General features: G+C 35.3%; 2 protein-coding genes across 2 annotated transcripts; both read right to left on the bottom strand.

The window, feature by feature from the left end:
• Positions 1-6038: 6038 nt before the first annotated feature.
• Positions 6039-13316, bottom strand: LOC113711474 (probable prolyl 4-hydroxylase 3). Its single transcript, XM_027234637.1, has 8 exons — positions 13296-13316; positions 12625-12935; positions 9716-9806; positions 8899-8996; positions 8432-8529; positions 7618-7714; positions 7210-7391; positions 6039-6136 (listed from the first exon to the last, which is right to left on the bottom strand). Exons 1-8 carry the CDS (start codon positions 13314-13316, stop codon positions 6039-6041), a joined length of 996 nt encoding a protein of 331 aa, XP_027090438.1.
• Positions 13317-21692: 8376 nt separating this feature from the next.
• On the bottom strand, positions 21693-22211 carry LOC113711470 (protein SRC2 homolog). The gene has a single exon (XM_027234633.1). The coding sequence runs from the start codon at positions 22209-22211 to the stop codon at positions 21693-21695; it is 519 nt and encodes a 172-aa protein (XP_027090434.1).
• Between the last annotated feature and the right edge of the window lie 1980 nt (positions 22212-24191).

The raw sequence follows: 24191 nt of genomic DNA, 5'->3' as shown, positions 1-24191 counted from the left end.
TTAAATTTCTACCAATTGTTTAGATAAAAATAGTATCTTTGTATAGCCTAATACCTGAAATGTATATTTCATTTTGGTCTATAAGGGCACATTGAATAAAGTGTTTTTTTTTTTTTTGGGGTGGGGACAATTCTATGACTAGAATTGAAAATTTCCTTTGTTCAGTGGGGACAGGTTCCCTACTAAACCTATAAGAAGACCGATTACTGTTATTAGAAGTCCACAGGAATCATCACACAGTTATTCCCATAGAAAGTTCTCCACCCAATAACACTACTAGTGTATTGACCAGAGTCAGTATTAGACACAAGAGAGTCATAAACATGGAAAGAAATGGGGGATATTGAGTGGGAAAACAGGTTTACCATGCAAGCTTGATGGATCCACAGTGGTAAGATCATGCTTTAAGGTCCAGAAAAACAGTGCATGCCGCATCTTTGGTTTCACATAAAGCCCCCTTCTCAATCTGAATCCTCGAACGCGGCTAAACTTCTCCCGAGCATTAGGGAAATATGTCTCTCCACCTTCTTCAACATCTGATCTACGCATGGAAGTGTGACAGAAAACGAACGCAAGTATTTTACTTGATCAAAGGTGGAACGAAGTTTTCATAACTATATAACTGGATGATCCAACTTGTCAACGAAGATAGGTATATGACTTACAGATAGATCAAAACAGTAGCCATACGGCCATAGCCATCGTGGTGAGTGAGGCTCGAACTTTTGTCCAACTTCATAATGGATAACAGAAAGACCTCCTCCGTTCTCTGTAAAAGAAAAAGTTTAGCTCAGTAGAAACCAGTAACCACCTATGGGAGATTGAAGACTAAACCTCAAAGTTCCTTCATGTTTACACTATGTAGTGCATGTCGAGGTAATGTGCAATAGAAGATTCAGACTGACCTCAAAATATTAGGTTTAGCTGTTTCTTTATATATATATATATAGAAAACATCCTTTTATAAGGAAACCACAGACACGCTATCTTACGACCTTTTATAAGCCTAGTACAACATCCCTTTCCTTAAATTTCCCTCCAAACCCCCCCCCCCCCCCCCCCCCCCCCCAAACAAAGGAACCATCGCCACGCCTCCTGGCAACCATTGATACAACTGTCAACTCAAATCAAGGCCAAAAGGTAGCATTCTGTACAAATTTTTGCATGGTATCAAATTTGATATTCCGATTACACGTGGTGAAGTTTGAAATTTCAGTACCGTATGCAAATAACAAGCATGAATTCCTATTGAATTTTATTTTACACGGTTAATTAACTTCCTTTAAATTTTTTTTCAACTATTTATGTTGATGTAATGAGAACGATATACCACAAACCTTTTTTGACTTTAAGGCTTTGAGTAAGAAAGAAGAATACGTGACAACATACCATTTCTTATCCACATACGTAGAGTTCTATACTCAAATATATCGTACGTATTTATCTATGTATTGATAAGACAAAAGATACCCACATTAGCGTAATCATATACATATGAATTACATTTGCGCAATATTTCAGTTTAACCCCCAAATGGTATAGACCACGTATGGAGGGAGAAATATTATCATATAGTTTAGAGAGTGCACAACCCAACCTGCCAAAGGCTGGATACTGAACTATTTTTTTTCTTTTTTTTTTTCCTAATATATAAGCCAGGGCGTTAAGCTTAAGAAGAGTCGGAGGTGGTTCCATTGCTTCGAAAAGATAAATTCCACGTTCCTTAGAAGTTAAATCCAGACTATTATAGCTTTCCAAAACACTGTAATTTAAGACACGTTGGTTCATTAATTATGACTCCTGCATTTAGTTGATTTTAATTTTATCCTTAGAAGTTGCTTTGAAACAACTTTTTTTCAATTTAATTCTTCATTTTTTTTTACTATTGGTTCATTTTCTATCAAATTTAGTATACATATTTGCTATGATTAAATTAAAGTTGTAAAATATATATTTGATTTTACCTAAAAGATGGATTTTATGTACTTGGCATATAGATCGATCAAGGAGTTATTTTTTTGTCTATTAACTAGTTACTAGTTACTACGCCTCAAGCCAAGGCGTGAGGGTACCCATGGACAGTTTAAAATTTGCCAAAATCCGTATAAAAGCAAACCACAAACATACAACTCAAGTAGTTGTAGATAGACCAAAGTATATATTAGTTACATTAAGCCAGTATTTGCTTTAGGTCTCAGGAATTAGAGGATGTGAGTTCTAATGCCCTTATTCCGTCCCCACCTTTTAAATTCCACCACTCCTTTGCTAGGAAAACATTTTTTTAAAAAAAAAAAACTAGCATTTGCTTTGCATATGAATTAGTCTTGTAAAGTTATACAAAGAACTGCTGTGAAAATCACAAATATCAATATTAATAGTGGAACCAATTTACTCAACTACAAAGCAAAAGTTAAGCTGATTAAGGACTCTAAGAATGATGCGCGTCCATCTAATATATTGCACAAGCCTTTTGTGGGAATGATTCGAACTCTTATTCCAATGATTCTAATACACTTTAACACCATATGATTTAGCGATTTTTCACGTAACTCTCTTGTAGTTTCAAAAGTTATTTATAATCTTCTCATAGTTTTCACTAAAATATCAAAGTAACGAAAATAATTCGCTGTCATAGAACCCACAAAAGTGTCGAAATTACTCTTATCTAAAAACTAAAAGGGAATTTCGCCAATTCGGTCCCTAAACATTTTCACTTAAATCAATTTCGTCCTTAATAAAATATTTTAACCAATTTAGTCCCTTAACTAGTTTTTTACTTTCAATGTAGGACTTTTACTCAATTTGCGTGGACCAATAGGGGTATAATTGTCACACTGGTTTAATCTTTTACAATTTACCGGCGAAACAGATTAGAGATCATTACGAGGAAGAGATCATTAGCAGACAAAACAGAGAAGAGAGCCTGATGTCAGCTAGTGCCTGCACCCTCACTTTTTTCCGGTTCCTTGGTCTTGCGAGGAAGAGATGGCACAAGTCGTCGGAGTAAATGGGATCAGTGGGTTCAAAAGAACAGTTTGAACAAGTAGGTGAATTGAGCCAGTTGCATAGAGGAGAAGTGCAGGGAAGCGGGTGGTAGCGGTACATACAAGAAGAGGGGTTGCTGCAGGTGCATTCCTCCTAATTGAAAGAGACAGTGAGGTCAACGAGTAGTTTTGTGGGCTGCTGGTAAGGGGTTCTCAAGTAAAGTGACAAAAAGTGAAGCTGAGTGGAAGGATCCTGGAGAATGGGAGCTAAAATAGCTGAAGAAGAAAGGTGAATGCACAGAAATGGAACGAAGAAGAACTGGAGCTTGAACTTAAAGAAGTGGCATTGCTTCTCTTGGGGATTGAATTCCATGGTATGGCGTGGAATGGGGCAGAGACAAATTTGCAGTGTAGGTGGAAAGAAAGAAGTATTAGCCAAATCTTTGGAGCCCGATGAACATGTAAGGAATTAAAAAAAAAAGCTCCTACCAGCAGGGTTTTGGCTAATTGTTCATGACATCCGTCCTGAGTCTTCAAGCATCATCCCTTTGAGACTCTTAGCTAACCAGATTGCTGTCTCCCTTGGAAAAGCCTTATATTTTCCGAAAGGTTTTAGAACAACAGCAAGCTCTTCTAGTCTATTATGCTGAAGCAAATCTGCAGACAATTCTAGGAGCCCTTCTAGTGCCTCTGCCCTCCGCCGGAAAGATTTGACATCCAAAGTTTCCTTTGCTGGTGTTGTTGGGGCTTCCTCCTCTGCTACAGGAGAATTCATTATTGCTGGTTCTGAAGAATCTAACTTTGGAGCTGGAGTGAAGTGATTGGTCGGAGCTTTCACGTCCACTTCTTTAGTGTTTGCATTATCTGAGAGGTTTGATTTTAAACTCAGAGCCTCAGAGCAACTAGGAGATTTTGGTGCAGTGGCTAGGTTTTTAATATCAACATCATCTATCACCACATTTATTAGCTTCCCCACATCTAAGTTTCTATCCAGTGTATCAATCACTAGTTGATCACTTCCAACTCGGAAGCTGCTATGCCGAATGGCGTGAATCACATCATCAAAAGTTGGTGGAAGATGATTACCAGTTGTTTTTTCGATAATGACATTTTGCTGAGCCGTTCCCATATCTGACAGCAAATTTTTTTGGCTGGATGGCACAGGATAGATACCAAGAGTAGTGCTCTCAGGTACCGAAAGTTGAAGTTCCTCAGATAAAACATCAATTTCTTCATCAGTGGGATCAAATTTACATCCAACAGGGACTTCAATACGGGCTCTTTTTCCTCCACTATCGTCATTTCCACGGGCTGAAGCTGCTGATGGTTTCTCCATTTTTAGCAAGCCACGCAGTCGGCCGAATTGCAAGTAATGGCCGATAGGGCTTTTCTTTCCTTTCCCTTTCCAAGCCTCTCGAAGAACAGAAAGGTAGTAACTATAGAATAGTAACCCAAGCAGTTGCAGGCACTGGTTGGCTCAGGAACCTTTAAATCCTTCTTCTCCAATCAGGCCGTAGGAGATACTTTAGTGTGTCAAGAATCAAGACCACCTGCATGTTGTAATCTTTCACGTTGATGATTTCAATGGACTTGAGAGCTTAAAACTTTACTAGCTTCTTTTCCTCATCTAGCTCCTCAATTATCTCCTTTGCAGATCTCTGTTTTTCATTTTTTTCTTTACATTTTTTTTCTCCAATTTCTATGAGCCCCTCATGGGATCTTGTGTCTCCACTAAGGAAGCATCAGCTCCAGCCTCGATGTAACGATGAGCACGATAAATTGCATCCGAGAGACCGTGTGCTTCTGATGTAGCACGTGCATCTCCAAGAAGAACCAGTGCTCTTTGCAAATAGAATTGAGAAATTGTGATGAGTCCTAATGTCTTCAAATCCAGATGCCGTCCCTTTTTTGTAATCATTTCTAATCTGTTTCGCCGGTAAATTGTAAAAGATTAAACCAGTATGACAATTATACCCCCGTTGGTCCACGTAAATTGAGTAAAAGTCCTACATTGGAAATAAAAAACTAGTTGAAGGACTAAATTGGTTAAAATATTTCATTAAGGACGAAATTGATTTAAGTGAAAATGTTTAGGGACCAAATTGGCGAAATTCCCAAACTAAAATAACTAAAGTGATCAAAATATATTAACGTAATATGCATGACACTTTAATCCCTTATGATTTAGTATTTTACTATATAACCCCTTTATGATTTAGTACTTTACCAAATAAACCCTTTATAATTTTCAAAATATATACATAATTCCCTTTGATTAATAAATAATTTTCAACTTTACATAGATGTATCTTTGACATTTTAGTTGATTCCATTAAAGAATGTATATTCCGACACTTTAATCGAAATAATTAGGAAGTCATGCATAGATTTTGAAATTACAGGGGGTTATGTGGAAAAGGCGTAAAACCATAAGGGATAAAGTGTAATTTACAGAATGTAATTCATGTCGACTGATCTGTAACGAGCCTAACTTTCTCGTTCTTCTGATATATATCTAGAAACAAAAAGGAGCATGAAATTTTGTTATCTAGATCAGTTTTAATTGTAATACTTCCACAAAAATGACTGTGGAAGCAATTAGTTTACACATAAGAACAAGACTTGGGGAGGATTCAGTCATCAATTGATCAAACCGAACTCGGCTGATTCAAAGAAATCAAATCTTTAGAGAACAGATCAAAGGAAAATAAAGGAAAAGATTAATAGAGAAAAGTAATACATAAAGAATTAGAAAAAAAAAAAATTAACCCAAGGTATGTTTCATTCATCCGCTTCATCTCGATTTTGTAAAGGGCATAAGACTTCATGTTGTTATTCAGCAAAAGGGGAGGGAAAATGAAACATTAAGCCAAAGTGAAACCAACCTAACTTCGACATATTTACCAATATGTTAAAAATTTCTAACAGTCCAGTACTTTAAGTTCTCAGCTGCAACCAAAGAAAATAACTTCTCGTTTAAGCAAATACTAAATGGCGTGGCATTTTACTGGTTGAATTACCAGCTGCAGAATCGACTTGGGTTTGTAATCTTACTTAACTATGTCGAGTATAACTCTTGGAGGCTTTGAATTCTTCAGCATGCATCCACTTGATACATGCCCACTTATCACCTCTGATCACTGGGCGACCACCTGTAGTAAAGCACAAATAGAATCATAATTCTCTGTACTCTGGAGCAGTGAATTTGAGTAAGCACATAAATGAAGAATGACAAATATGTAAGAGAGCAAATATTTTCCAACTGACATTATGACTTGATACAGGGTATCTTTTCCATTGGTTGAGTACAGACTTTAATACTCCCTCCGTCCCATTCATTTGATTATATTTGGGGAATCCAACTTTTCAAGAATAGTGGTTGATTGTGATGTTTGTACTTCTCTTTCCAATTTTACCCCCTCAAATTCAAATTTTAAATTTGAATGTATGATTAAAAAAAGGGTTATATTAGAAAGAAAGTGTAAAAGTTACTTTGACTTTTCTAACATGACCAAATAAATGGGAATCCCAAAATGAAAAGTATAACCAAATGAATGGGACGGAGGGAGTAGAAGTTTATATCTTTGAGGGGGCATCTATGCAAAATTAAAGTGATAGCAAGTATCAACATGCAAAATTAAAAAAATAAAACAGATGATGCAAATAATCGTCTAAAGCTCAGAATTAACACATTAAAGCACCTTTTTATTAGTGTATGCACAAACTTCAAAAAATAAAATAAAATAAAATAAACTCCCCAAACTATTGAGTTTGTGCTTGTAGTAATCATTTTTTTATCAAAAATTTTATCAAAGTGCTCATACGTACAAGTTATTATTGGATTTCTACAAATTATCCAGGAAAAAAGTAATATTTTTTTAACACCCATATTTTATTTTGGTCTATAAGGGCACATTGATAAATTAGTAGGGCAACAATAAGGTTTTTTTTTAACTATTAATTCTATGACTAGAATAAAAATTTTCCTTTCCTCACTGGAGACACATTCCCCTATTAACCGATAAGTAGATTCATCACTGTTATGGATTATGTTTCACATGCACCATCTCACAAACGTTAGTATTCCCATAGAAAGTTCTCCATCCAATAGCATTACTAGTTATGTATTGGCCAGATCAATATTTGGCACAAAAGAGGGAGAGAACTGGTAAAGAGGTGGGGGAAATTCAGTGGAAAGGCATGTAAAGTGAAGGGGCATGTTTACCATGTAAGCTTGATGGATCCACAGTTGTTCGATCAGGCTTCAAGGTCCAGAAAAACAATGCATCCCCCATTTTTGGTTTCACATAAAGCCCCCTTCTTTTTGTGCATCCTGGAAAACAGCAACACTTCCTCTTAGCGATAGCATTGGGAAAATACGTCTCTCCACCTTCTTCAACATCCGATCTGCACATGCAAGTGTGACAGAAAACGAATGCAAACATTTTATCGATCAAAGGCGGCGAAAAGTTTTTTTTTTTTTGAAAAAAAAAATTGAACTTGGGAGAGGTGGAATTTAAACTTAGGAACTCGAATTCTTCATATTTCAACCTTAGTTATTAGACTAAGATCTTTTATAAAGATATATAATTAGATAATCCAACTCGTGAACAAAAATACTTGCATAACTTACAGATACATCAAAAGAGTAGCCATACGGTGGACATCGTGGTGAGGCTCGAACTTTTGTCCGACTTCATAATTGATAACGGAAAGACCTTCTCCATTCTCTGTAAAAAGTTTAGCTCATTCAGAAACCCTTAACCAGCCAAAAATAAAATAAAATAGAGAAAGGAATCTCATATAGAATGTTCAGACTAAAGATCAAAATTCCTTAATTTCACACTATGTAGTGCATGTGGAAGTAAATATACAAAAGAAGACTCAGAGTAACCTCAAAATACTAGGTTTTGTTGTTTTTTGATAACAAAGTTTTAGGAAATTACAAACATGTTAGGGTTACCAAATTTTTTTGTTTTATGAACACATTTACCCTAAAAGTTGCTATAGGATAAATATGTTTTTGGATTGAAGATTATTTGGTAATTCTTTTGAAATTGATTACTGATAGATATATGTGGTGAAAAAAGATAGTTGAAAAGATAAAAAAAAAAAAAAAAAAAAAATTGGCTGAAAAATGTTTGTAAGGAGTAATACCGAAATGTTTTTCCACAAAATTGATTTCCAAATAAACCAAGCGTTTTCTTAAGAAAACAAAACCCCAAAAAACAACTATCCAAACTACTGTTACTATGTTTTTATTAAACCATCTATGCCTTGTATAATACTAATTCCATCGAGACTTGAGCATACCTAAAAGATAATATTGTATGTATGTGTGTGTGTATGTGTGTGTGTAGAAAGAAAAGACAGAGAGATATGTTTTGTTAAACTAGCAGCAAGGAATTGTAGCTATCTAGCCAAGGATTAGAAATAGGTATTCATACCCACGGGAATTGATGTGTAATCTGCTATCCTTCTCTCAATGTCCCTAACGACTTCATCATGACCCCTTTTCAAATGCATGCCAGTACTTGTGCGCGAGCTGCCATAAGACATGATTACTACGATACCATAGCAAGAAATTCTGAAAATTGGAGAAATTGTTGAAGCAAGAAATTCTGAAATTAAAAAAATCGAAGAATAAGAACTAGCCAAACTTTACATTCAAAAGTAAAAATTTTTAATTGTCTCTCTCTGTTGAGAAATTTCTTGAATGAGATTTAACTTTATTTGAAACATTTCATATGCAGTACTCTAAAATTTTGAAAAAAGTGAAGAAACTTGAATAAAATGAATCTTTAAAAACTTAACTGTCATTAGGGGAAAAAAAGGACAAAAAGAAAACCACAGGATCAAATGAGCATTGAAAGTGAATGTGTAAGACATTAAGGAAAATTTTGGCATTACAAACCTGCTATGTCCAGTCTGACCAGTATTTGGGTCTAGCACTTTTGATCTCGACATACGAGGTTTGGCTAGATTTATAAGATATTCACATTCTTCCTTAGACTGTTAAATTGCAAACAGGGTCAATGCACTTGAAAAAGAAACCCAATTCATAATTTTATTATAGCAGGTTTTCTCTTATATACCAAATAATTACAGAAAATGAATACACCAAATAATTCTCAGAATTTAGGCTTTAAAGTATTTCCCTCAAAAAAATATAGTACATGGAAAACCACAATCCTGATAACTTTTTGTTCTGGTGATGATAAGAAATAGTTTTTAAAAATAATAATTTGCATTAATTTCTTCAAGAAAGGAGTTGCACTATCGCACCAAAAGGTTAAAGTGACGGTTATAATAAGATTATCTATTGATTGAGAAAACAGGTTAACTTTGGGTTGTAGATTAATGGTTCTATAGTTCTGATTATGATGCTTTTATCGTAGGGCCCTGTAGGAGCAAAAATGGACGAAATTAAGAAACGCCAGCACCAATGAACATACTCAAGAAATTTTGGTTACATAAGTATAAAACTACTTGTGCCTCGACTAGTAGGGAATATTGAACAAACCTAAATTAAGATCTTTTCTTTGAAGTCAATTATACTAATAAATTGATTTTTATTACATTATCATCGCAACAAGAGTTAACAAAAAACAAATAACAATCAAACAGGGAGTTAAAGTTCACTTTATATTTCAGCATACTATTTTCAATTAATTTGAGGCAGAAAAAGGTCGTGCCCCGGAAAATAAAGAAAATCATAAAAGAAATAGTACCAAAAAATTGTGAAAAATGGAAGCCCTAGGCTCTGAAGAAAGCACCTCAGTCCATTGTTTGCGCCTTTGCCCCAACCCTCCTCCCTCAACGCTGCATATATCATTGTAAAACGAAACATAAAAAATCACTTATAACTGAAGAAACATTAATTCAAATGATAAAAAAAACACACAGAGAAAGAAAACAAACATGTCTGAAAGCCCCGATGCAACCCAATGAGTACAAACAATTTCACAATGATGCACAAAGATATATCAAATTTAAGCACAATAAAGAAAACTTAATTAAAGAGAAAAGATAAGAAATGCAAACCAAATATCAATCCAATAGCCTCTTCAATAGATGGCGATGCTAACCAAGATGTACATGTGAAGGCTCACTCCTTCCTCACCCCAAACACACTTTGGTTGAGCCAAGGAGTTTTACAACTATTCTAGTTAACCCTCAACAACCTACACTTGAAAGATCACTCACCCAAAAAAGAACTATTTTATACAAATGAGGCAACCTTCACCAAGGTTTTACCACTCCAAGTGATAAGTTCACCTTCACCAAGGTTTTACTCCTCCTAGAGAGTAACCTTCACTTGAGCAACCTCACAACCCAACTTCCCCAACCCCTTATACAACCAACAAAGAATCTTTCTACTCAAAAATCTCACTTGTAAGCTTGTATTTTGTGTTGGCAAAAGTCCCTTGTCTTCTTGTGCTTTGGGGTATTTATAGAAGGTGAGAAATGGCTTCAAAAGGCTCTCTAACGGTCAAATATTAAATGCTGTCAAAACTAGCCGTTGGCCTGTCGGACATCCGAACCACCTGTCGAACGTCCGAACCCTGCGTCCAAACCACCTGTTGGACGTCCGAACCCTGCGTCCGAACGTTGACAGAGAGTCATCAAATCTTTGCGAAATTTCTCGGACGTCCGATGCGATCGATGTGCGTCCGAGGCGTGCGTCCGATTCTTCCGGACGTCCGATGCTTCCTCACGAGCGTCCGACAGAGTTTCCTTCTTGATGTTCTTCATCTTTTCGGACGTCCGATGCTTCCTTTCGGACGTCCCACATGAGTGCCCTGTTTTTGCTTCTTCTTTTGTGCCACAAGAATCTGTTCTAACAATTTGCTCACATAAAAACATTAGCCCAAATCTACATTTTGGTTTGTTAATCATCAAAACTAAGGATTGATCGACCAAGGTCAACAATGTCAACAGCCATGCGGTTGAACTTAATGTGGTAATTTACTGGACAGGGGCCGTCGTGTGAGTGATGTTGATTTCTGCAGAGAGAAGATAAATTTGATAAAATTTAACAACTCAAATTTCGAAAATATTAACAATTATTATAACTTATTTATAGAGCAAGACATGTTAATTGAAGAGTTGAAGTTACCAAAGTTAATATCACCCTCAAATTTAGGAGCGAAAGAGGAAGCAAATTTGTAGATACTAAAATGGAGCTTGACTGCACAATAGCTTGTTTGAAGTTAGTTTACTAATAAGGAAAACAAGTTTAAACAAGAGCAACACATTTTAATTGAAGAAGTTACCATAGTTATATCACCTTCCAATTTAGGAGTGAAAGATACCAAACTTGGGGAGAATACCGTTGGCTATTTATAAGGTATGTTATAAATTACCAATTCCACAGGTTCTCTAGCTTTTTTTTTTCTTAATGCAACTTGTTAAAAATTTTGAAATTTAGAGAGGTTCTTAACTTTCAATATTGCAAAAAATTGAATTGCCAAATCTAGAAATGAAAAATTATTATCCGCACTAGTAACTTCCCTGTTGAATTGTAATAAAACCATTCAGCAATGTAAAGAGATCTTTTAGCTAGGCAATTTCTTATTATCAAGTAAAAAAGTTTCAAACCATTTCCATTTAGTATACTCTACGGTTACAGATAGTACAATTATGGTATTGCACAAGTACAATATAGCCTCTTGATGTACATTAACAGTGATAGTGTATACACTGTTAGTGTTTAATTTTTTTGGCATCTTTTGTTAGTAATGAATGTTTGAAATATTAAAAGATGGATTAATCTTTCCTACACTAATAGTGTATATACTGTCAATTTTGAATGAATGACAACCATGCAAAATTTGAATTTGAAATCCAACTTTTGCACATGTATCATAAATTTAACAATGATAATGTGGACATTGTTAGTGTATATAAAATCTACCTTTAAAAGATAGGATTAATCTTTCCTACACTTGATAAATGATAATGATGCAAAATTTGAACTTGAAATTCAATTTTTGCATGTGTTATGGATCCAACGGTGATAGTATATGCACTGTCAGTGTATATAAGATTTATTCTAAAAATATCCCGTTTTATAGGTACTAGTTATTGAACTGCTAAAATCAATGACTTAAAATATATTATCCCGTGTGGTACGTTGCATGTTAAGTGCTAGTACTCTTGTGCTGTTTGAAAATACAAACGGGTCTAAAAAAAATTACTGCTCAAAAATTCTTAAAAAATTATTTTTTGAGAATTATCATTTCGTAGGAAAGAAGAATAACTAAAAAAATCACGTCAACATTACATCTATACTAGCGAACCTAATTAAACATTTCACTTGTAGTATTGATCATTTTTTTTTTAAACCAAGATGCTTGGATTTTATTGCCTCAGAACAGTTCTTGAGGGGGACAGAAGCCTGACCTCAACGATACAAGATAAGTACAAGACACCTACTTACTTTACTCGACGTCGCCGAATAGACGGGTAGGATAGTTTATCCAACCGATATTCACCCCTAACTACACTTGGTAAGTCCCTGAAATGTTCATAAATACATACCGATTCAACCAAGGCACACCCCACATTGGCTAGAACATCCGCAACCTTATTGGCCTCGCGATAGCAATGCTTGAACTATATACTCCCCTGAGAGAACTCGCAACACTGCTCGATCTCATAGCTAATCGTCCATGGGCATTGGTAATCGTTCCTCAAAATCTTTATTAGCACTAGCGAATCCGACTCAACCACCAACTGATGTAAAAAATTCCTCTGGGCACATAAACTCAGCCCAAGCGCTAATGCTTTGGCCTCGGCCTGCAAGCTAGTAGCAACATCAAAGCAATCAGCGAAAGCGAAGATGAACTTTCCTGAGCCATCCCTAAGAATCCCCCCACCACCACTCAACCCCGAGTTTCCTTTGGAGCACCCATCTATGTTAAGTTTAAACATTGACAGCCGTGGAGCCTGCCAATGAACCAGACGAAACTTAACCACATCAAGGCGTTGCTCTACCAAACCCAAGAATTGGGGTCAAGATGTGACCTGTTGTAATTTCCCAAATTTCATCCAGTATGCGTCTTTCAAGTTTTGAAAAATAGATCGACAAATAGATCAGACATCCTTGATAACCCCTTCAAACACTGCTGAATTCCTCGTCTTCCACAAATTCCAACACACAAATACGGGTAGGAGCCGAAAGACAAATTTTAGCCTCGCGGACTTAGTAGGCTTGTACCACCAATTCGCCAACTGTACGGTTAAATGCTCCTGCGCTAAGTTAAGACCAGAGAGAGATATGAGAGGCCCAAAAAACTTCCAAACTACCTTTGCGACATCACCCGACATGAAGACGTGCTGTAGCGTTTCAACACTAGGCTCCAAACAGCAAAAGCATTTAGATAGTAAGTGAAAACAATATCGGGTTAAAATATCATCCAAAGGCAATCGTCCCCGCAACAAACACATCATGAAGAAGGAAATTTTTAGAGGGATGTGCGGATGCCAAACCTGACTAAACATGAAGGATGAGGGTTTAGCCTGTCGCACCTCTTGGAGGGCCGAGGATAATGAGAAACTCCCAGAAGATGACGCCGTCCATACCATTCTGTGCACCGAAGAAATACAAGGGATCGGTATGCCCACCACAGCCTAGACTAAATCAGGCGGAAGGACATGAGACAACAAGCGGCTATCCCATGTCCCGCATACAATAAAGTCATGGAAGGACAAATGATCCTACACATCCGCTCGAAGATATAATGCACCTGAGCCCTGTACAGCTATGAGCTCAGAAGAAAAGACAAGCAAAGTAGCAGAGATGGAGCAGTAGAAACTCTGGTAACTAGAGGACGCTCACAAAATCAGAGAAAGGGCACGAGAGGTAGATCCAAGTCGAGAGCCAGACTAAGCAAAGATGAGTGTGCCTTTTGCAGAGAGAAAGGGCACTGGAAGAAGGACTGCCCAAAACTGAAGGGTAGACCTGACAAAGAAAAAGCTGTTGCGGATTCAAATGTAGCTGAGTACATTGATCAAGACTCAGACTTTTCATTAGCTATCATGCCTACTGGTCATTCTAGTGCATGGCTATTGGACTCAGGTTGTACTCATCATATGACGTCCAATAGGGAATGGTTCTTTGATTTCAAGGAACAAGAAGGTGGTGTCGTCTACACGGCAGATGAGACCACATTAGCAACAAATGGGGTTGGTTCAATTCGGCTGAGGAATCAGGATGGATCAATTAGGATTCTAACTGATGTCCGATATGTGCCAGAATTGAAAAAGAACCTCATTTCTGTGGGAGTACTAGAATCAATGGGTTACTAGGTGTCGGCATATAATGGAGTGATGAAAATCATTTCAGATGCATTGATGTTGGTGAAAGGAATCCGAAAAAATAATAACTTGTATTACTATCAAGGTAATGCAGTGGTTGGAGTAGCGGCAGTGGCTTCCAGTGATGATCGAGAATTGAAAGTAACCAGATTATGGCATATGCGCTTAGGGCATGCCGGAGAAAAATCCTTGAATTTTCTGATGAATCAAGGACTGTTGAAAGGAGCCAGTGTTTGCAAGTTAGATTTTTGCGAGCATTGTGTCAAAGGGAAGCAGACAAGGGTAAAATTTGGCACTGCAATTCACGATACCAAGGGTATTTTGGATTACGTGCACTCTGATGTGTGGGGACCTTCCAAAACAACTTCTCTGGGAGGAAAAAATTATTTTGTTACATTTGTCGATGACTTCTCTCGAAGAGTATGGGTGTATACTATGAAGGCGAAAAGTGAAGTATTAGGAATTTTCATTAAGTGGAAAAAGATGGTGGAAACTCAAACAGAAAGAAAAATCAAACGCCTTCGAACAGACAACGAAGGTGAATACACTAGTGATCCGTTCATGGAAGTCTGTGAAAATGAAGGCATTGTTCGGCACTTCATAGTCAGAGATACACCACAGCAAAATGGGGTGGCAGAGCGTATGAACCGGATATTGGTGGAGAAAGTTCGGTGTATGTTGTCCAATGCTAGGTTGGGCAGACAATTTTGGGCTGAGGCTTTAGCATATGCAAATCACCTCGTTAATCGCTTACCATCAACTGCTATTGGCGGCAAAACGCCATTAGAGAAATGGTCGGGAAAACATGTTACAGATTATGATTCCTTACATGTGTTTGGTTCTACTGCATATTATCATGTTAAAGAATCAAAGTTGGATCCAAGGGCGGAGAAGACGCTCTTTATGGGGATCACGACAGGCATTAAAGGTTATCGCCTTTGGTGTCCCGAGACGAAGAAGATAGTTTTCAGTAGGGATGTCACCTTTGATAAATCTACCATGTTAACAAAGGTAGATGTACAACAGAATGATGGTACTCCCCAACAGGTGGAGAGTACTCCTAAGCAGGTGGAGTTTGAAAGAAGCATTATCAGACCAGCAGTGGATATAGGAGCAGATGAAAGGACTCTTGTGGTAGAAAAAGAATCAACTGAAGAAGATGTTCCAGTTGAAGAACTTCCACAGCAACATGAATCAATTGCAACCAGTAGGCCAAAGAGGACAATCAGAAAACCTGCTCGTTTTGCTGATATAGTGGCCTATGCATCCCCAACCATAAATGATGATATTCCTGCCACTTTCAATGAAGCAGCTCAAAGTTCGGATAAAGAAAAGTGGAGGATTGCAATGGATGAAGAAGTACATTCCCTTCATAAGAATCAAACATGGAGGCTAACCAGTCTTCCAAAGGGAAAGAATGCAATTGGATGCAAATGGGTATGTGCAAAGAAGGAAGAATTTCCTGACAAGTCTGGTGTTCGCTATAAAGCAAGATTGGTGGCTAAAGGCTACGCTCAGAAGGAGGGAATTGATTACAACAAAGTGTTTTCTCCAGTCGTGAAACATTCCTCCATCAGAATTTTATTGGCTTTGGTAGCACAATTGGATCTGGAAATTGTCCAAGATGTAAAAACTGCGTTTTTACAAGGTGACTTGGAAGAGGAAATCTACATGACTCAGCCAGAAGGATTCAAAGTTGCTGGTAAAGAAAAGATGGTGTGCAAGCTTGACAAATCATTGTATGGATTGAAGCAGTCTCCAAGGCAGTGGTACAAGCGATTTGACAAGTTTATGATGGGGTAGAGGTACACAAGAAGTAAATATGATGACTGTGTATATTTGCGCAAGTTACGAGATGGATCCTACATATATCTTCTTCTTTATGTTGATGATATGTTGATAGCTTCGAAGGATCAAGGTGAGATTGAAAAATTGAAATCTCAGTTGAGTCGAGAGTTTGAAATGAAAGATCTCGGCAAAGTCAAGAAAATTCTCGGCATGAAGATAAGCAGAGATAGAAGATTTGGGAGGCTTTATTTGACTCAGAAAGAGTATCTTAGTAAAGTATTAAATAGGTTTGGCATGAATGAAAAGACCAAACCTGTTAGTGCTCCACTTACTCCTCATTTCAAGTTCAGTGCATCATTATCTCCAAAGAATGATGCAGAACGAGAATATATGGCAAAGGTACCATATGCAAATGCAGTGAGTAACTTAATGTATGCTATGGTTTCATGAATCTAATATGTTGTAGATGCAGAAAAAATGCCACTCAAATTGTTAATAAAAATAATGTTGTTGTAAAATTTGCCTATAAATTGATAGTATACATAAAAAACCTAGATTACCCATTGCCTAAACATCCCCCGCCCCCGCCGCACCCTGCTCAAGGGAAAAGAGTTTAGGGCAAAAAACCGCGGTGGTTCTCAAACTTTCTACTTTGCGCACTTTTAGTCCTCCAACTAATAAGTACGTAAATGTAGTCCTCTAATTAATAAAAATGTGTAGTTGTAGTCCTTCCGTCCAATTTGACTGTTAAAACAGACGGGAAACACATCACACATTGCTCACATGACATTTATTTTTGGGATAATTACAAAAAACTCCCTAGAGGTTTCTTAAAATTTCACTCAGCCCCCTTGATGTTTGGAAAATTACACCTACTTCCCTCGATTTGATAGTTTTAGTAACAAAATCTTAAAATAATATTGATTTGGTCAAATTTTTAAATGAATTTCCAAAAATACCCTTGTGCAATGAGTTTTAATTTACTTCCCTATACAACTATAAGATTATCTAGTATAATTATAATAAAAATGTGCCAAATTTTTCATATTCGTACCTACTATTGATAAACGGCAATAATAATAATTTTATCATTATGATAGGATACTTTTGATGGTATTTTATTATGGATTTAAATTTATAAGATAGAAAAGAAAATGTTGAAATAATTCATTTAGTGCTTATGAATTTTTCAAATAGTTGGATTATCATAATTTAATAGTGATTTTGAACCATTTTCTTTTGATTTATTGTTAATTTTAATACCAAAAAATAGAAAATAAAGATCAGCAAAAACATTGGATTGCATATAAAGTTAACTCATCAAAAAAATCATTAATTGGACATTTGATTGCAATAGAAACTAGAGATAATAGTGATAGTTTTACAGTTTTATTGGCAAAAAATTTTTAAAAAAAGGAATAAGAAGGAAAAAGAATAAAAAATAATTTTAAAAGTCATTCTAAATATAAACATACCAAACAAGGAAATTTCATTAAATATTCAAGGGTAGTATTGTCATTTTAAACAATAAGAGAAGTATGTGTAATTTTTAAAACATCAAGGGAGCTAAATGAAATTGTTAAAAACCTCAAGGGAGGTTTCTAAAATTATCCCTTTATTTTTTGTATCATTTTTGTATCTTCCCATCCATCTTAACAGTCAAATTAGACGGAAGGACTATGACTACACATTTTTATTAATTGAAGGACTACATTTACGCACTTATTAGTTGGAGGACTAAAAGTGTGCAAAGTTGAAAGTTTGAGGACCACTGCGGTTTTTTGTCCAAGAGTTTATAATAAATAAAAAATATGTAATTAATAACAAATGCAATTAGTAAGTTAATATAAACGTATAATTAGTAAAAAATGTAATTATTAATTTAGTATAAATGTATTAGTACACTTAATCAATGATTTATATTAGTATAAATATATAATTATTAGTATAACTAAAAATATAATTATTATAACTATTAATATTAAATATGTTATACATGTATTTATAATATACATATATTTATTTATTTACTTATTTATTTATTTATTTCAAGGAGGGAGAGGAGTGGGCGTGGGGTAGGGGTATACCCTCTGTCCCCCTCCGTTTTTTTTGACGGGGAGTGAAAATTACCCCCCGCCCCACCAACCCCTTACGAGCACTTGTCTCAATTGCCATCCCTATACCTAGTATGTAGATAAACACAACAAATGAAAATCCTAAACATACAACCCCATTTTAACAAACTAAAACCGGCTAAATTAATAGTCTAAAAAAAACTATATGGTTTTCTCAAATGACACAAAGATCGGTATTAAAGAATTTTCCCTTTAAGGGAAGGGAATTTGAGCTTGACTGGACAATAGCTCGTTCAAGATTGGTTTATTAATGAAGAAAACCAAGTTAAAACTAAATCTAATATTACTTTAATCTTTAACTCATCTCGAATTCATTTTGTAAAACAAAAAATCTAAATTTTACATACATGTAAATTAAACTACTTGAACTCAACCTCACTTTGATTTTTTGAAATCCCATATGAGCTTGGCTCAAATGGTAACCAAAACCATGTACAAAAGAAAAATATAAAACTTGTTGAGAAATTCAGACCAGACTTTGAACATATAGCATTAGTCTAATTTGAGCTTGTTGATACCCTACCTCCGAACAACTTATCGTTTCCATTTTTGATTAACATATCAAATAAAACTACTAAAGGAGTAAGTAAAATACATAAACTCTAAGGAGTCACAAAAAAAAAAAAGAGAGAGAGAGAGATTTTATAGCTTTTTTCCTTATGTGGGGAAGTAGCGTTTTTTGCTTGAATATAATACAAGAAGAAGCCTATTACAGCCCCCTTCTCTGCACCACCATTACGTCAAATCAAGTCGAACAAGTTGACTTTCTTATGCACAACTTTTTCGTGGTCTCAATTTCAATATGCCGATTGTATGTGGTGGAATTTGTATCTCATTATTATTCACCAATTACTGATTGCAAGCTTGGTTTCCTATTGAATTTATTTTAAACAATTAGTTATCTTCACTCAAGTTTTTATTCAACTCTTTCTGGTAACGTAATGAGAACGATATACCACCAAATATTTTGACTTCGGGTAAGGATCTTGTAAAAATGAAGATGAAAACAGGTGACGAGGATAGCACTTCTTGCCTACAAATTAATATTGAGATCTGAGCGAAATTTATCTATTGCATTCTACATAATTTAAGAATTTCATGTTCACTTATTTATTTTTTTGATAAGAGTACAAGATTATAATCAGCTCAATCCACACTGGTGGATTGAATACATAGAATTACATTTGTACAACAACAGAAATGGTCAGAATATAGTCCATAGTGAGAAAGATACTAACAAATTGTTTAGGATACAAAACCCAGCCAACCAAGACCTAGATATTAAACCTTTTTTTTATTTTTTAATAAATAGGAATGGATGAACTTAGAAAGAGTTGGAGGTGGTACCACTGCTTTAATGAGATAATCTCCTACATTCTTTAGAAAGTCAACTCTAGCTGATTGTTGCTTTTAAAAAACTGTAATTTAAAACATATTAATTGGTTTAATTTTGACTTCTGCATATAGTTGATTTTGGCTTTATCCTAGAAGTTGGTTTCGGAAAGCATTGTTAAACCAATTCTTCACAACCATTTTTTCACAATTGGGTCATACTCTATCAATTTTAATATGTTTTAATTGAAGTATAAAATACATCTTTCGGGAGACAATTATTTCACCTAATACTTAGAAATTGTGAATTTGGGACAAAGATCATGGAGTTATTTCTTTGAAGAAGATACAAAAATATATTGGAATTGACTAGAGCTTTATTTACAATAAGCAAAAGGAATACAAGGACTCTCTATCATGTCCTTTCCTTGAAACTATCGTTGTAACAAAGAATTTCTAAAAATTTTCATTAGAGCAATAGTTTCAGAAACTGTAACACAATGACTAAATATTCTATTGTTGTATGGTAAAATGTAGGACAGATTATGAATCGGAAAAACTAACTTCGGAAGAGTCATGCTGCTTTTATGGTGCAATAGTATATTACATTTCTAGGTTACATTTAGCCAAATTCTCATTACACTTAGCGGTAGAGATAGGATTTGACTAGAAGGGAGCAAATTCGGAGATAGAAAAGCAATACATAAATCTACAAGTTCTTTGCACTCGACGATTGTTAAGAAGTGAAAACTCTTTACTTTTGTTACTCCAAAGAATGGTTGCAAATGAAAATAATTGCACCAAATATAGTATCGTATTTTTTTAGGCACAAAGGAGAAATGGTACAAAAGTTACACTTATGGTACATTTTGTACGCATGGTTGAAAGGTGAAACTATAACGCAAAAGTTTTACATTTCATAATAGATAGATATTTACAAAATCTATATACATTATTCAACAGTAACTTCTACTTTCCGATACGTTAAAAACTAGACAAACTTGTGATACACCATACAGCATCTGTTGATTAATTCTTCAATCCCCAGGCATAGATACCTACATAGCAATTCAAGTATCACACCAAAACCAATGTTTTGTCGAACCGGCATGGCACCGGTCCGGTTCAATGACATTGTTGACTTTGCTTGAAAACCGGTCAAAGACCGGTTGAACCGTGAAACCGCCGAACCAGATCGAACCGGCGGTTTTCCGGTTTTCAGCTTTCCCCTTTTTTTTTTTTTTTTAAGTTTTGCAAAATGTAGCAATCAAGATTCGAACCCAAGACCTTTGTAATAAAAGACCAATGTATTAACCATTGCACCATCACATCTTATTAGTTTTTTTTGATAACTTATTTATATAAAGCAAACACTCATATTTCTTTTTTCCATTTTTCTTACAAAATCTCATTCCCTCATGGCTCTTTCTTTTTAATTTTCAACTCTCTCTCTCTCTCTCTATCCTCTTTTCTTTTGTCACTCCCTTTTTAATCAAACCTTTTTATTTTTAATTTATTGATGTTTTCTTCCATCTTTTAATTTTGTTTTTGTCCATTAAATTGAAAAAAGTTAAAAAAGAATTTTTTTTAATCCAAATTATTTAATGCCACAACCACTCACTTTTATCTTATTTTTTGTTTCTTATCAAGTTTACATTTCTATTTTCGATTTTCTTGATTTCCTTCGAACTCCAAATTTTCTTTTTTAAATTGCAATCTCTAAATCCCAAAACGTAAATTAAAATTAAAATTCATAATATCTAAATTCTCAGAGACATGGATTTTGTATAATTTCAAAATATTGTGATATTTTGGGGTTGAATTTAGATATAATTGAAATTGAGATGAAATTTATTTATTTTAACTTATAATTTAAAAAAATTATTTTTAAAATCCAAGTTATTAAAAAATAGTAAACTTTTCATCATATAAAATATTAAATTAGTCCATTACATGTCTTATTTTGTACATATATATATTTATATAAATTATTTTTTAAAAAATTCATTGAACCGAGGTTGAACCGGCCCGACCGGTTGAACCTCGACCCTTTCACTTCACCGGTTCTATTAACGGTCCGGTTTTTAAAACATTGACCAAAACCTCAATCTCGCATCACACATATCTCAACTTAAAACAAAATTTCTGATAGCACTTCGTGTATAGCTGCATGTAAAACTCCATTCATTGCTCCTACCACAGCCTCCCCAAAACTAGGTTCTTTCTCAGAAATTGTAACCGTCGTCTTCCCAAAATCATACGTGAGTTTCAGTTTCCCAAATTTACCATCAACATCATTCCTGTTCACATAATATTCCAAGTTTTCCTGTGGAAATCCATAGTCAAAAAGTTTCTTCAGTGACAAGTTCACTTCCCCTACATATTTATCAGGCAACAATGATCTTTCACAGTACAATTTGATAACAAGCAGAACACCGTCCTTCTCAACAGCTTTCTCAGGGAGTGTGTACTTAATCCTGCAATTCCAATAAGGGTTTGTCTCTCTTTCCCTATCCACAGAAGTAATCCACTCTGAGTTTGAATATCCTTTTATTAGAACCTTCGCATAAACTTTCATCTGGCCAAGTTCTCGAACATTTGGAAGATTAACGGCAGAAATTAGAGTGACCTCAAACTGCCTGCACTCCATGCCTGGCCGATACTAAGGATGGATCAAAAGTTCAACTACGTATTTAGGAGGGCTTGTTCAGAGGGTTTGGGGAGGGGTAGAACTCAGGATGCAAGTAATGTGAGTTTATGCAATATTTACCATGGAAAAAGAGTAGTATTTATAACCAAGAAAATGTAGATAATGTCAAATTTGATTGAGAAGATGACACCTGCAATTAAGATAAGAAACTTAAAGATGCATGACTCTGAATACTTAACATCACATTACGCAATTGCAACTTGACTTGGATCAACTGAAAAAATAAGTGTGTAAGCACAAATTTTGTTGCCTGAAATAAAAGACAAGAGAACTTGCACAAATATCAAATTTATTGAATTAAATAATAAGTAGGTTACAATCTCTGAAAGTTCTTAAATCAAAGATTAATCCCCTGATTCTTCTCTTCGAATGGCTTCAATTGAAGGGCCAAAAAGGCTTGTTCTCCAATCAAAAGAGTATTTCCTACAACTTTGGCGTAGAAAAATGAATGATTTGATGATGGTGTCAAACACTTGGAACTTTAAGTCTTCAACACCGATAGCAGGAGAATTTGTTCAACTTGATTTGAACTTGGATTTGAGAGAGAAAGCCCTTGAGAAAATTTGCCAGAGTTTCTTCGAAATTTTGGAATTTTTCTTCTTGTATCTTTGTCTTGAGAGAAGACCTTTTATTTATAGCCAAAATATGTAGGTTAAGTCTTCAAAAAAAATCCTTAGAACCTCCCTGCATTTTGGGTAACTTGTAACTCAAGAAACCCATTTAACTTGGGCTTAAAAATAGTGGGCCAACCCAAATGGTCCATGGAGAATTAATAAATCAGTTAATTCACTTCAATTTAAATGGACATTACAGATTTAATTTGATTTAATAGCCCATATAATATCGGCCCAATTTGCCAGTCCAAAACATAATGGACTTCTATAATTTAATTTAATTTAATCAAGATCAATTTAATGTGAATAAATCTTGACTAAATAAATTAAATAAAATTTCTTTGTCTACAAATGCCCCCACTTCAAGGCTCAATTGGGACTTGCTTGTCAAGGATTGTAATTGAGACTTGAAGTACTTGATTTTTTTTTTAATAAAAGAAAAGCCAATTCCTTTGCCAATTTGGTGGCGAGCAATTAGAGCCTAGATTAATACGTGTGATCCAAGATCATAAGAAGTCTACACCATTCACGTATCTCATGTGGTCTACGGCAAAATGCAATGCACAGGATTATTCCCCATGTTATCACAATGCAATTGTTGCTTCTACTGCAATTAGTCTCGAAGCTCAGTGGCTTGGCAATTGCCAAAATCAATTCCATTATCCAAATGGCTACCTCGTTGATATTTGGAATTCCAAATGTCCTAAGATACTAGCCACAGACATTGGAAACCAAAGGATGCGAAACGACTTCGAAAATGATACCAAAAAAAAAATTAATGCTCCACTTTCCAAAATCACTCAAATGACTATGGTAACCGGCAGTATGTTGAAGCAAGAAATGGAAACATCCAATTGGGTATCACTGCTTCTATTGCAACTTGGTTTCAATCTTGCACTTGGGAAATTTTCTACGACCGCGGCACCGCTTAAACATCTTCAACAATCAAACATGGCCACCAAATCATTCGATGGAAACTTTCCATTCAATATTCACCATGAAACTTTCACTTTAGAGAATGGAAACGCAGTGCTAAGTTTAGGAAATATCTTCACACCTCAGCACTCAAAACTATGTGCAGCAGATACTAAATTGAGTAGATAATTTCCAATTTGCCTCTCAAGTAATTGGAAGTTACTCAAAGTTAGCGGCTTCCAAATCCATGACATTGCTATAATCAGCCTTTGCAAATTCCAAATGGCCTTTTTTTTTTTTTTTTGCAACCTAGCACCAGCTCAATTTAAAGGAGCAAGACCCATTAAATTTTATATTTCCAAATGCTACGAGAAACTTGTCACAAATATTT

This window comes from Coffea arabica, chromosome 10e (genome assembly GCF_036785885.1).
Source record: "Coffea arabica cultivar ET-39 chromosome 10e, Coffea Arabica ET-39 HiFi, whole genome shotgun sequence".
Lineage (NCBI taxonomy): Eukaryota > Viridiplantae > Streptophyta > Magnoliopsida > Gentianales > Rubiaceae > Coffea > Coffea arabica.
The sequence above is the reverse complement of the archived record's forward strand: the minus strand, read 5'-3'. Positions and strand labels throughout refer to the sequence as shown.

Bases quoted from the DNA above. Each gene is read 5' to 3' on its own strand.
- LOC113711474 (XM_027234637.1), bottom strand. From the start codon at position 13,316: ATGTCGGGTGATGTCGCAAAG. The intron at 7,715-8,431 runs GTATGAATACCT...AACTTTTTACAG, and splicing joins TTACACATCAATTCCCGTGG to AGAATGGAGAAGGTCTTTCC. The intron at 6,137-7,209 runs GTAAACATGCCC...GCTTTACTACAG, and splicing joins GGATCCATCAAGCTTACATG to GTGGTCGCCCAGTGATCAGA.
- LOC113711470 (XM_027234633.1), bottom strand. From the start codon at position 22,211: ATGGAGTGCAGGCAGTTTGAGGTCACTCTAATTTCTGCCGTTAATCTT.